Here is a 13995-nt window from a genome sequence, read left to right as displayed (position 1 = left end):
AATATGACCCAAACTCAAAGGAAAGAATGGTATCAGAGCTTAAGTTGTGAACACCTGGCTTGCAGAAGGCTGTGGAGATATGGGAAACCCAGAATTCATTTGCAAGGTCCATACATGGCTTAAGAGTCCAATGAATCAAGGGATGTGAATTACCTTGTTATCAGACAGAAAGTGTTGTAAAGTTAATGATGGTAGATATAGTTAGGTTAAATGTAATATCTGATCTCCCGTTTGACCCATCTAAAAAAATTTCACTTAAAAAAAAGTGCAGAGGAAAGACATGTAGATTTACTCCAGCTAATTTCCTCTGACCGAGACCAGGGGTGTGACCGGCCTTGCTGCCCTGCAGAGTGCATTTCAAGGCGGGTCACTGCAGAGGCAGTTAGGTTAAAATGTAACTCCTTCTCATCGGATCTCCCTTTTGACCCCTTTTTAATTTGTTCAAGATTTTTATATTTCCTACTTTATTTTCCATGAGGCTTTTCTCTTTTACTTTTTCATTGTTGCTAGTTTTGCTTTTTGTTTTCTAGCATGTTTTTCTGCATATGAAATCCAAGATAGGCCCCAGTCTCTGAGCCACCGCCGAGGACTCAGCAGCTTCCCCCTCGAGCCCCCTCGCTTCCCGATGCTCCATCCCCCCTGCCCGCCTTCTCCAGCCGCCGCCTTCCGCAGGTCGTTTCCACCGAGGAAAGGGAATAGTATCGTATGTCCGCTATCCAGAACCTCCACTCTTTCGACCCCTTTACTGATGCCAGTAAGGGTGATGACCTGCTTCCCACGGGGACCGAGGATTATATCCATATAAGAATTCAACAGCGCAACGGCAGGAAGACCCTGACCACTGTCCAAGGGATCGCTGATGACTACGACAAAAAGAAGCTGGTGAAGGCCTTTAAGAAGCAACCTGCCTGCAATGGAACTGTGACTGAGCATCCAGAATATGGAGCAGTGATTCAGCTGCAGGGTGACCAGCGCAAGCACATAGGCCAGTTCCTTGCAGAGATTGGAGGGGCTAAGGACGCCCATCATTTCATGGGTTTTAAGGGCTTGAGGCTCACGGAAGCTTAAGTGAGGATTTCCTTGCGATGAGTAGAAAAATCCCCTCTGTCCCTCGTCACAAGTTTAAAAACTCACAGCTTGTATGATGTAACCATTTGGGGTCCACTTTTAACTCGGACTAGTGTAACTCCTTCATGCAATAAACTGAAAAGAGCGGAAGGGAGGAAGGAAGGAAGGGAGGAAGGAAGGAAGGAAGGAAGGAAGGGAGGAAGGAAGGAAGGGAGGGAGGGAGGGAGGGAGGGAGGGAGGGAGGGAGGAAGGAAGGGAGGAGGGAGGGAGAGAGGGAGGGAGAGAAGGAAGGAAGGAAAGAAATCCAAGATAGGTAAATATACAGAGACTATAACTAAATTAATGGCTTCTTGGGGAGAAGGCAAGAGAGGTTGGAGGGAAATAGGGGTCTAACCACAATAAGTATAAGAAAGAAGAAAATATTCTAAAATTGATTGTGGTGATGATTATACAATTCTTCTTGATATGACTGAACTATTGAATTGTACGCTATGCGGGCAATGTGACAATGAACTTTTGAGTTAATTCATTAAAAATAAATATACACTAATACACAAAAAGAATGTCACTTTGAAGACTAAGCTGAACCTGACTTGAGGTACGATATTTTCGATTGCCTTATGCACACATGAATGTGGGACAATGAATAAGAGGAACACAGAAGAGATGTGCTTTCCTCATGCTGTTCACAGAGACTACTGAAAGCAGCAGCACTTCCATCTTGGGATGGTATCGCCAGAGTGCCCCTGAGGGCAAGGATGGCAAGACCTTGTCCTAGTGCTTTGAACCTGTGATCAGGACATCGTGCCTGGTACAGTAGAGGGGCACAAACGAAGAGGAGGTCTGTCACGGTGGTAGACTGAGACAGCGGCTGCGGCAGTGAGTTCAAACATTAGGACTGTGAGCACGGCCCAGGACCGAGTAGTGTTTTGCTCTGTTGTACATAGGGTTGCTATACATGAAGTTACCTAATAACAGCGCATTTTACACGTTCAATTATGGGTACTGGGCACTCAATAAGCACTGGCTGATTCCGTTAAGAATGGATAGAAATGGAAGCAAGGGCATGAGGTAGAATGAACTCCATGTATCAATTTTTGCTTTCCTTGTATTCTCAAAACCACACTCGCTGCCACAGAGTCCATTCTGCCTCACTTAGACCCTATAGAACACCCCCTATAGAACCTGTGGGTGTTTGAGAATTTAAATCTTTCCCTAGTAGAAAGCCTCCTCTTTCTCCAGAGGAGCAGTTGGTGGGTTTGAACTGTTGACCTTGACTTAGCATCCCAACTCATAACCCACTCTGCCACCAGGACTCATAGTATAACTGAAACCAAAACTAATGAAAAGTTTTATTTTAAGATGTATTGCTTATAAGAGACAATATAGTCTTACCTCATTTTGAAAGGAGGTAAAAGAAACTTAAAGGTTAAAAAGGAAGGGGGTGGGGGGGGGAACACAGTTTCAGAACAACAACCAGAAAGAAAAACAAAAAGCCATGTAAGCAAGATAATTCCAAATTATTCCAAAATAAGAAGTAGGCATTAGAGCTATGCCCTTTTCAGATGGGTTTGTATGTGTGTGTGTTTACCTGCTTTCTTTAGTCACATACACGTAAAGGATCAGGGCAAGAGCTAAAGAGGTGATTTCTGTGATGCTCCAATTCTTTTAATTTAACTCGATTAAGGAAGCAATTTAAATGTGCTGGGAGATGTGCAAATCTTCAGCCAGATGCTTTGGATGAAAGGAGCAAATGAATCATTTATGTTCAGTTCCACAAGTCCTTATGGAGCACTTACAATCCAATAGCCCCTCACGAGATCATTCTCATTCACCAGGTGTCTGAAGTTCCACGTGTGGGAGCCATGGAAGGTGAGTCCAGCCCCACAGCTCTGCACAAGCCCCTTCCTGTAATGCAGGGGTTCTCAACCTGTGGGTCGCAACCTTTGTGGGTCCAATGACCCTTTCACAGGGTCACCTAAGACCATCGGAAAACACGTATTTCTGATGGTCTTAGGAACAGAGACACAGCTTCTCTATCCGTCTCCAGACCGGTCCGCCCACACGCAGATATGCTGATCTGGTGAGGAAGAAGCTATCTCAACCTTTGCACTGACCTTGGCTTTTATGCATACTGCTGCAAAATGTAGCAATGTAGCTTACTGCTGTTATATTAAGACTGTTAGCCATGCTACACCATGCTTCAAGACAAAATTTCATTCATTTATCACTAGAAATAAATAATTTCACAATATATAATGACATTGTTTGTGATGAATCACTAGGCTTTATGTTCAACTTGTAACAATCAAAATACATCCTGTACATCAGATAGTTACATGACAATTCATAACAGTAGCAAAATGACAGTGATGAAGTAGCAACAAAAATAATTTGATGGTTGGGACCCCCACAACATGAGGACCTGTCTGAAAGGGCCGCGGCATGGGGAAGGTTGAGAACCACTGCTGTTGTGGAAGCACTCATACTCTGAGAGTGGGGGCTTAGGAGAAAGCTCTGGAAGCGTCTGCAACAGAGATGCATTGGGAATTCTAGGAGGCACAACCACAGCTTCGGGGAGCCTGTCTTGTGGTGGATATGGAGCTGGCGTCTTACAGGGAAAAGAGGCTCCTTTTACCAGACCAGGCAGTTATAAAACCTGATGCCATTTATCCTAAATTTCTTTTTTTTTTAATCATTTTAATGGGGGCTCTTACAGCTCTTATAACATTCCAGACACCAACAGGATCTAAAGCCAGGCACCGACTGAGACATGTAAATGATTACTTACTGATCTTCCAAACCAAACCAATCTCAGCGCCATCGAGTGGAAGCTGACGCATAGCCACCCTGTAGGACAGACTGGCCCTGCCCCTGTGGGTTTCTGAGACTGTCACGCTAGGGAACAGAGAGTCTCCTCTTTCTCCAGAGGGTCAGCTGGTGGGTTCCAACTGCTGACCTCGTGGCTAGCAGCCCACCACCTACCCACCCTGCCACCAGGGCTACATGACAACTTAGAAAAACAAACCTTCAAATGTAATCCCTTCCCCCCAGCTCTGTCTCCATATGCTAGGTCTCATTTCCTATGGTGACTATTTGAGGTTTCTGTTTGTGCAGACGATCTTGATGCTGTTGCCGGGTGCCGCCGAGTCGGATCCAAGGGACCACAGAAGGAAACCCTGCCGGGGATGTGCCGTGTTAGCTAGGTGCTCATTCGTTAGATGCTAGCCCTTCGTGTGAAATATGAACTAAATTGAAAAGGTAGGAAAAGGGCAACAAGCCGAGGTCTGGGAAAGCAATTTGCCACAAGGAATAAGCTGTGGTCCTCCAAGTCGGGGTGGGCACGGTGTCGGGGTGGGCACAGTGTCAGAGTGGGCACTGACCTCTTGTGGCAAGAGCAGAGCTGCCCTGAGGGTCTCTTGGCAGTAATGGCCATGGAAGCCAGTGGGAAGGTCTTTGGCTCCAGTGCTGGGTTTGAAACACCACCTCTCTCGGTTGGCAGGGGAGTGTTCAGGCACTGTGTCACCAGGGCTCCTTTATGCTATTGTGTACTCGCATCTGGCCTTCCACATTTCTAAATTATTCATGAAGATCATAAATACGCTTTCCATATCTATGAGGATGAGGTGGGGGGAGGGCTGTCAAGACAGGTGCAAGGGCTAAAAGAATACACCCTGCTGCCTCCTTTGTTCCCGGTTTTTTAAAAAGACGGCACACCCTCCTGAGAGAAGCCTCGGAGAATGGCTCCAATGGTCATTTCTGGAATCAAATTAAACATAACGCTGTACCAAATGAAGCCGGGCAGGGTAGACAGTAACATCTCCCTCAGCAGGGGAGGAGTCTGGTGGCTGTGAACTCTATAAAAGCCAGCCCAGCCTCCACTGTGACAGACTGCTCACCCCGTCCATCCATCCTGTAGCCACAGGTGACCTCTGCTACACGCCACAATGGATTTCAGCCGGAGAAGCCTCCACAGACCCTTGGTTTCCCCAGCACTCAGCATGAGCGGCTCCCTGTATAGCAGGGGGAGCCTGCAGCGCCTCGGGGCTGCCCCCAGCGTCTATGGGGGAGCTGGTGGCCAAGGTATCCGCATCTCCACCTCCAGACAGATGGGCTATGGAGGTGAACTCTCCGGAGGAGACCTGTTTGTTGGCAATGAGAAAACAGTCATGCAGAGCCTTAATGACCGCCTGGCAAGCTACCTGGAAAAAGTGCAGTCTCTGGAGCAGTCCAACGCCAAGCTTGAAATGCAGATCAAGCAGTGGTATGAGTCCCAGGCTCCCAGTGTGCGCCGGGACTACAGTGCCTATTACAGGGACATCGAAGAGCTGCAACGTCAGGTGAGAAACGCTCCCCATCGTTTAGCTGCAGGATGACTACAGGGGTTATGTCCACGTCTATGTGAATATTGTAAAGCCGAACTTGCTGAAATCTAGCCCTTTAAAAATGCTCTGTCAACTGCCCTTGAGGTAGTAGAAGAGGGTAACTTTATACACAACCATTCCGAACGAACGATCCAACCTAATTCCATACCAACTATGCAGTGCCTAGCCTCTATGGTTGTAATCTGCGGTTGGTTCCTGTTTACCAGGTCAGTGTGCAATGGATAGAAAGCTTCTTCCAGCCTGAAAAGAGCTAGATTATTTTATATGTGGTAGTAGAATAGTTTCTCTCAGTGTTTTGTTTGTTTTTAAAATCCTAGTCTCCACCAGCTTTCAAACCCCTAGTCAATTCAGAGATTTTTTTTGTCTCCTCTCACTTGAGTAAATATTATATACAAGCATGAGGTTCCCATAGCACAGAGGTTGGTGATAACGTGATTCAGGGCGGAAACAGGGGAGAGAGCAAAGGTTCTCTGAATGATTCTGGGTTGATAAGTACCCTGTTTAATAATCTGACCATCCTCTCCAAGCAGTTCAGAAACCAATTGTTCTATTGCTCCCAATCCGATGCACTGCAGTCATATCAGAGCCTGCTCCACTTAATCAGTTGTGTGGCACAAAAGCAGGAGACTTTGCTCCTAGTCAAAGGTTTCAGATAGGACACCGAGTACCTGCTTTGCTTCAAAAACTCCTTATCTCATCAAGGAACTCTCCCCTCTCATTCTCGGTTGTCTTTTCAGACGTGTATTCCTGTCGGGCAAAGGTCACATACCTAATAGCTCTGTTTTTCATCAGCTACATTCAAAACCAGTATGACCAGAAGTGTGACCCAGTCCCCACCAGAAGTTAGTTATTTGGGGGGTTCAGGAGCTCTGAGCAAATGAGGCAAAGATATTCAAATTTCCCAGTTATTCTTTTTAAGTTCCCATAAAAGATTCAAGGTAGCCAACTACTCTCCCACCCCTGACTTATGATTGACATTGCTAAATCAGCTTTGGATGGTCCCAAATCCTAGGTACAGCCATCCGTTCCACTTAGGGGGTGATCACGGCTCCCAACGGGGAAGTGGGTGAAGGGAGACATTGGACAGTGTAAGATATGACAAAGTAATAATAATTTATAAATTATTGAGGGTTCATGAGGGAGGGTTGGGGAAGGAGGGGGAAGTGGGGAACTGATACCAAGGGCTTGAGTGGAAAGCAAATGTTTTGAGAATGATGATGACAACAAATGTGCAAATGTGCTTGACACAATGCATGGATGGATGGATGGATGCATGGATGGTGATAAGAGTTTTATGAGCCCCCAGTAAAATGATGTTTTTAAAGTTGTCCTTCAAGGACTGAAAGAAACCCATCATTGTGCATGTTCTACAAGTATACTTCTCAAGCTACATGCATCTGTGAGAATTGCATGTATGGGCTACATTGGTTTACCACTTCTAAAGATGGGGGGCATCTCTGTCACATAGCAGTAGTGCCCAGTAAAACTTCTACTATAGCAAGTGTTCAGTCGGTCAGTCAGTCAGTCCTTTTCAGGCAGTAACTGGTGCTTAGAAAAATTCTGGACCCTGGGAAGGAGAATGCTGAACATGCTGTAGGTAGAAATGGGCGAGAAAAATGCGGTTACCGGGCAGAGGGATCCATGCTAGCAGAGAGGGCTGTGTAGAGCAACAGGACATGGGCAGGGCATCCAATTCAGCTTTCTGGAGATTTCCTGGAAGCAATGGTGTCTAAGCTAAGACAAGAAGAAAGACTAGCAGTTCATCGGGTGAAAAGAAACGAAGTAGATTTTCTGAGTAAGAAGACTATCCAAGGTAAAGAGCACAACAAAGGATTGTTGAATCAAGTGGAATCAAATCGAGCTGCTAAGTGCAAGGTCAGCCATTAAGAACTGCCAGCCGCTCTGCAGAAGAAAGTCGGTGGCTTTCCATTCCCATTCATAGTCACAGCCCAGAAACTCACAGGGGTAGTTCGACCCTGTCCTGTGCAGTCGCCATCGGTTCGAAGGCCGTGAGTTTGGCAAAGTCACCAGGAAGCTGACTCAATCTTGAGGGTCTAGAGATAAAAAATCAAGCCAGGTTCACTCCCGTTGAGTCAGTTCTGATTCATAGCTACCTTGAGGACCGAGCAGAACTGCCCCTTTGGTTGTCTAGGACTTAACTCTTTACAGAAGCAAACCACCTCGTCTTTCACCCTCAGGGGGGGCTGGTGGCTTCAAAGCCCTGACCTGGTGGCTAATAGCTTCGTGGGTATCCCATTTATTCTGTTAAATGGCTATATCATTTGTCTTGCATTCTATTTTCACGTGGAAATCCCCTGATAGAACAGTGGCTGTAGCTAAAGAAATATGCAATCATCCTAAACTGTTGACCCGCTGAAAATGCCATTCTTCATCATGTATTTTCCAGATTAAAGAGGCTCAACTGGAAAATGCTCGGTGTATTCTGCACATTGATAATGCTAAACTGGCCGCCGAGGACTTCCGGCTGAAGTAGGTTCTCTTATGTGATGGTAAAGCTTCCTGTAAAGGTATTCCTTCAACTAGAACTTCACGGCACGAACTTTCAATCGTGTTGTTGGTAAAGGAACCACCACACAAGACGTTTAGAGTCTTGGTTTCAAGCGTGTCAGACGCTATCGGCTCTAATACAGCACCCTGGGGTGGGCATCTAATTCCCCCAGTCTTAGATGTGGCCAGACAGCAGGTAGCACTTCCTGTAGCTCCCACTGTTTCCGTGTTTCCATTCACCACCTCCTATTGCTCAAATGTTCTTTCTCATAGACCCGTGAGAAAGCCTCCTGCCACCTTTGGAGTTACAACATACCAATTTCTACATAAGAACCCTTCTGTTTCCTTGAGACCCATGCCATCTACCCTTGATGATTCTCCAAGTGGGCCATCCATGTTCCTTCAAACACCTAAATGTGTGTGATCCAAACGCCTGCAGTATCTCTTGATACTTCCTATTTCCAAGGGGTTTACAATATGGTCTGGTCAGCTGTGTGACTCGTAGTAATTTTAGTTGTAGCACATCATACTTTGAGAAATCAGAACTGTTCCTCTAAACTTCTTGAAGACTAGAGCTTCCTCTAGATAAACCATGGGCACTGAGAAGTCCTACATGGTTTTAAAGGATGTCATTTTAATACTATAAGGGATTAAAAAGAAGTAACGTGGAAAACCTATCTAAAGATCAAAGCAGTAACATTTCATTCAGCATCTGAGTGCCCCATTGCGTTATCTTTTTGAAAGACAAGTTTGCTATTTTTTAAAAAAGGATGGATATAATGTAGAAAAGAATGCATTATCACTTAATAAAAGTCACTTTTCACATAACTATAAAGTAATAAAAGTACATTGATTGCATATATTAAGTATCACTAACCATTACTTGATATCACTAACCATTACTTGATATCAATAACCATTATTGATATCAATAATAAGAGTCTCTTGATAGCATCATATTTAAAGTAAACATTTTTTTAATATCAAATTCAGAGACTTTTGAAAGTTATTTTAGATAGCCTTGTCACAAGTCACTCCTAATCACAGAGATTATATTATGGAACGTAATAGCTCATTCTGAGGTTCTTGTGTACATTTTCTGAATGTATAAAGGAAGGCTAAAAGAATCTCAGTTGATCTTCATATATGCGATGTAGAATCTATCTCATGATATTAAGACTGTCCCACAGAGAGACTCAACCACCTCTGCATACGAATTGATTCACAGGTGTGAGACAGAGAGAGGTTTAGGAATCACAGTGGAGGCCGATCTCATAAGCCTGCGTAAGGTCTCTGATGATCTAACTCTGCACAAGACAGACTTGGAAGTACAAATTGAAGAGCTGAAGAAAGACCTGATTCTCCTCAAAAAGGAGCATGAGGAGGTAAGAAAACATTCGGAGGTCATATTGAGAACGATGGAATGTCTGGGAGGAGGGGGGGGGGAGGAGATGGTGATGGCGGGTCATGGTTTATGGTGCACCAGAGGCCAGCAGACATGACATGTGAACCCTAACTTTCCCTAAAGTCATTGTATGTGCTCGGTGACTTAGACTAGTATCTGCCTGATAATAAATGTAGTCATTATCTTATTTCTTTTTAACTCATTCTCAACAAATCATATGCTCTTCCGGTCTGTTTCTGCTCTGCCTCATCCGAGAGTAAGAGGACTTTGCATGTTCTCTCTCGCAGGAAGTCACGAGCCTGCGCAAGCAGCTGGGTAACACCGTGAACGTAGAGGTGGATGCTGCTCCCAGCCTGAACCTCGGAGCCATCATGAATGAAATGAGACAGAAATACGAAGTTTTAGCCCAGAATAACCTCCAAGAGGTCAAAGATCACTTTATAAAGCAGGTAATAACTTGGGTTCTAAAGGGCAGGTGTTGAAATTATTCTCCAGCAAGAGCTAACGTGTTTCCTTTCTTTCGTTCGCCTTTTTTCACGCCGGGGTCCTCAGGCTGAAACGCTGCAGCAGCAAGTCACCGTGAACACTGAAGAAACCCAGGCGCACGAGGCGCAAGTCAAGGAGATGAGACACACCTACCAGAACCTCGAGATAGAGCTCCAGTCCCACCTCAGCATGGTAAAGCGCAGCTCCCTGCCGCCTGGCCCGGTTCCTAACCCCGTGGGTGTCGTGCCTAAGCGCCCACGTTAGCAATGCTAGAAAGGAAAAGAAAGGATTCCTCCCTCCCCACCCCACCCCCAGCTCACCAGGAAACAGGCCCAACAGCTGATCATCATTAAAGGCAGGACGAAATCAAGAAAATAGCAACGTCCTGCAGAAACAGAGAAAGAAAGAACTGGTCTGGATGACTGATGAAGGGGGGAGCATTTAAGCCCCATCTTAAAAATAGGGTGCATCTTAAAATTGAGAGATGAGGGTACAGTCATTCCAGGTGCACCAAATCAGCCAGCTTATGATACATTCTCATGTGTTCCCATACATGAGACTGACAGTATCAAACAATCCCCAAGTCTTAACTGCTTCAAACACCACCGCGACACCCATCACAGCCTCCCTGACGCTCTGCCTCCTCACGGTCTCACTCCATGGGTAAGCCTAGCTGAGTAGCCTTCCATGGGGCAGGCCCAGGAGGCAGAAAGCAAGAGTCAAGGCAGGACCATCTAGTGGCTCTCCAGCCTTCTTTGCAGAAAAAGGCATTTGTAGCTTCCATCTGCATTTCATTGGCAGACAAACAAATAAATAAATGTCACGAGATCTTGTCTATGAATGGGAGGAGGAATTCAAATGCGCCCACATGGAGGGCCCCATAAAACCACGCAGCCAAACCTGAAGTCAGGGACAGGGAGATCAAGCCTCTCGCCAGGAGGAAGGGCAAAAAAGCAGCAAGAGAGAAAAGTAGACATAGGCCAAAGGGTACATAGAAAACAAAATACAAAACTAGTGATTCCCAACGAAGGTTGAGTTTGCTTGGATGGAAAGAGTGGGAGATAACGCTAGAAATGCACCTGATGCCGACAAGGGCTAGCTCCAGAGTTTATTCTCTAGAGAAATTAAAATGGGGCCACCTCTCAACTCAAGTCCTCACATAAGAAACGTCTTCTTTCTTCTGCTTCTAGAAAGAATCTTTGGCACGGACATTAGAGGAGACCAAAGCTCGTTACAGCAACCAATTGGCCAACATCCAGGCCATGATAAGCTCCCTAGAGGACCAGCTGATGAAGCTACGGACTGACACAGAACACCAGATGAACGAATACAATATTCTCCTGGACATAAAGACCAGGCTCGAGCAGGAAATCGCTACTTACCGCCGTCTCTTGGAAGGAGAGGACCAAATGTAAGGCTAACATTAAGGACTATCTATCAATTTCTGTGTGCTGTTCTATTTGTATGTCCACACAGTAAGCCCTGTCACTCTTTGCCAAGCACCAGTACAATCCTTAATACAAAAGCAATCACACAAATCAACAACAAGGCAAATACATATCCAAAGACATGCAGACACATCCTAAAAACATCGAGTCTTTGTACTTAAGGTCATGTGGTTAGACTTACTTAAGAGATGGTCATCCATGTGATATAGATTATTCTCAACTTTTATAATTAATACATCATCAAAAGAATAATATATAAAAATATTTAACTATCATTGAGAATTCACTAGCTGAATAAGCCACAGAGGTCCCTGGTGATTCATCTGAGAATCAACAGTATTTCAGCAGCAAAGAGCTTTAAATATCAAACCCAAAAAAGTCAATAAGAGAACACAAGGTTTAAGCGTTGACTAATTCTGTTAGATCCGTTACCAAACTTCCAACGTGGGTTAAATAGGCCAGTTTTGAAGTTCCATGTCTTCAAGCTAGGAAGTAAGACTCGAGTTTGACTCGACCAGCATTGTAAAAAGGAAGACGACAAAACAGGCAGGAAAACACTCATCGCTCTGACTGTAACTGCTTTGAAAGACAAAGAGTAGGAATAACAATGTGACAATAACTGTTGTTTCTGCTTCTTTTTTTTCCCCTGAAAAATAAACAACTAAACAAAAAGGAACAACCCAGAGGAAGAGAGAGGTAAGTGCCCCATTGTCCTACCTTTCTGCTCATTATCAAGCACCAGTAAGAAGTGGGCAGACATGAGCATCCCCAAACCAACCCCACACCTGTTGAGTGAGTCCCACTCAGGGACCCCATAGGTGGAAGTAGAACTGTCCCACAGGGGTTCCAAGGCTGTGATCTTATGGAGCCAGACTGCCACAGCTTCCTCCCGGGGAGCAGCTGGTGGGTTGGAACTGTCAACCTTATGGTTGACAGCCTAGCGCTTAACCGCTGTGCCACCATGCTTCCTTCATTTGACACCAAACCCAGTGCTGTGAGTAAGCTTGGACGACAGCACCTCATAGGGCAGAACAGAACAATGCCTGAGGGTTTCTGAGTCTGGAACACTTTTGAGGAGATCAAGTCATCTGTCACCTGTGGATCACCTGGGGGAGCAGGGGTGGGGGGGGGGGTCGGTGAGCCTCTGGCCTTGCAATTAGTAGAATAAACGCTTGACCCACTGCTCCATTAGCGCTCCTTTGATGTGACGCTAGAGATTCTGGACCCGTGAGCATTGCGCAGAGCAGCCCTCCACTTGGGAAACGTTGCACATCTCTAGGGCAGGGCAATTTTCACCCCTGGGTCATTTTTGTCCTGAGGCAGGGGGGCGGGGGGGTGGCATAAAATGTGAATTTTGTTGAATTCAGCACTAGAGATTTCTCTTTGGAGCAGAGTAGAGCATTTTTAAATCGGTGAGCAGCGTGGCACATCTTCGGCATTTGTGTCCACAAAGGATTTAGAGTTGTGTAAGAAAGAGAATGGATTTGACCATTTTCCCAAAATTACAAAATGATAACAAAATGAGTATCAGAAGCCAACAGAGACATGGGTCTGCCTTAACATGTAATGTTTTAAATCCGAATTCAGATATCAAGAAAACCAGGAAGATCAAGACGGTCGTGGAAGAAGTGGTGGACGGCAAGGTTGTGTCATCAGAAGTCAGAGAGATGGAAGAAAATCTATAAGCAGTGGCTGCTGAGTTCTAAAAGAAACCAGCCCTTAGAGAGCACTCTGAAGCCTCTGCATTAGCTTACTTCGTGATTGACTAGAAAAGGGGGAAGGCCTATTTATCAATCTCTGGTATTGAATATAAATTGCCTGAAAAAAAAATTACATCCAATGAGTACTCTGATCCGATTGTTAAAGCACCATGGCTGCCATCTCTCTCGTGAAGCAGATTAATTACAAGGTATAGACTACCTAATATCAATTCATAGGGAATATTCCTGAAAATGACATTACATGTCAATTATGCAAAACCTTATGGAGCAGAGGAGTCTGTGCAGATTACAAATAAATCTCTTTAACCTTCCCTGTTTCTGTATCGCACAACCTCCTGTTGGCATTGGGGCAGGGCGAGAGTCCTCCCTGAGCCAAATGTGGCACTGCTGTGGTGATTGGCATCATCACATCTTCCGGACCAGGACATTTCTGCTAACTCTGAGCCACCCAGAAAAGAGCCCCATTCTCTGACTCGTTCTTGCCCAAGTCTGATCCTCAGTCCTGAGCAGACCAGCAATGAAACGCTCTCTGCTGGCGATGGGACCAGATGCCAAGCCAAGCCAATGATGCCCTCCACAAGGGACAATGTTGCCCTTTGTGATGGATGGGCACGGCACGCTGCTCCCCACTGCTTTGTAAACCACAGCTTTGAGAGCATTTCCCTCACCTCAAGAACAGTCCGCATACCCATCCCCACTCTCTCCCCATATCCCCTCTATCCACGTCTGGCCTGCACTACTTCCAGTCTTGAAGGATTTGTCTGCTCCAGACATTTCATGAACATGGAAACATACAATATGTAGTCTTTTGTAGGTGAATGTTCACACTGACAGCCTTCATAATAGCCCCAAAGAGGAAACAGCCCCATTGTCCATCCACTGATGAGCGATCATGATGCGGGATCTCTGGACGACAGAATAGTATTTGGCAATAAAATAGAAAGAAGCCCTGACACCGGCCGCCCACAGACGCA

At 45.5% G+C, this 13995-nt stretch overlaps 1 protein-coding gene and 1 pseudogene across 2 annotated transcripts; both read left to right on the top strand.

Moving 5' to 3' along the window:
• Nucleotides 1-705: 705 nt before the first annotated feature.
• On the top strand, nt 706-1068 carry LOC142458731 (eukaryotic translation initiation factor 1 pseudogene; annotated as a pseudogene).
• A 3947-nt stretch (nt 1069-5015) lies between these two features.
• KRT20 (keratin 20) lies at nt 5016-12985 on the top strand. 2 transcript variants are annotated; one of them, XM_075559340.1, is made up of 7 exons: nt 5016-5408; nt 7861-7943; nt 9190-9346; nt 9654-9815; nt 9919-10044; nt 11043-11263; nt 12844-12985. In XM_075559340.1, exons 1-7 carry the CDS (start codon nt 5016-5018, stop codon nt 12983-12985), a joined length of 1284 nt encoding a protein of 427 aa, XP_075415455.1. The 2 variants fall into 2 exon arrangements, with proteins under 2 accessions (XP_075415455.1, XP_075415454.1); XM_075559339.1 differs by having other exon boundaries at nt 12826-12985.
• Nucleotides 12986-13995: the final 1010 nt, after the last annotated feature.

This window comes from Tenrec ecaudatus, chromosome 10, assembly GCF_050624435.1.
Source record: "Tenrec ecaudatus isolate mTenEca1 chromosome 10, mTenEca1.hap1, whole genome shotgun sequence".
NCBI classification, from domain to species: domain Eukaryota; kingdom Metazoa; phylum Chordata; class Mammalia; order Afrosoricida; family Tenrecidae; genus Tenrec; species Tenrec ecaudatus.
Note: the sequence above shows the minus strand (reverse complement) of the source record. Positions and strands in the feature narration are given on the sequence as shown.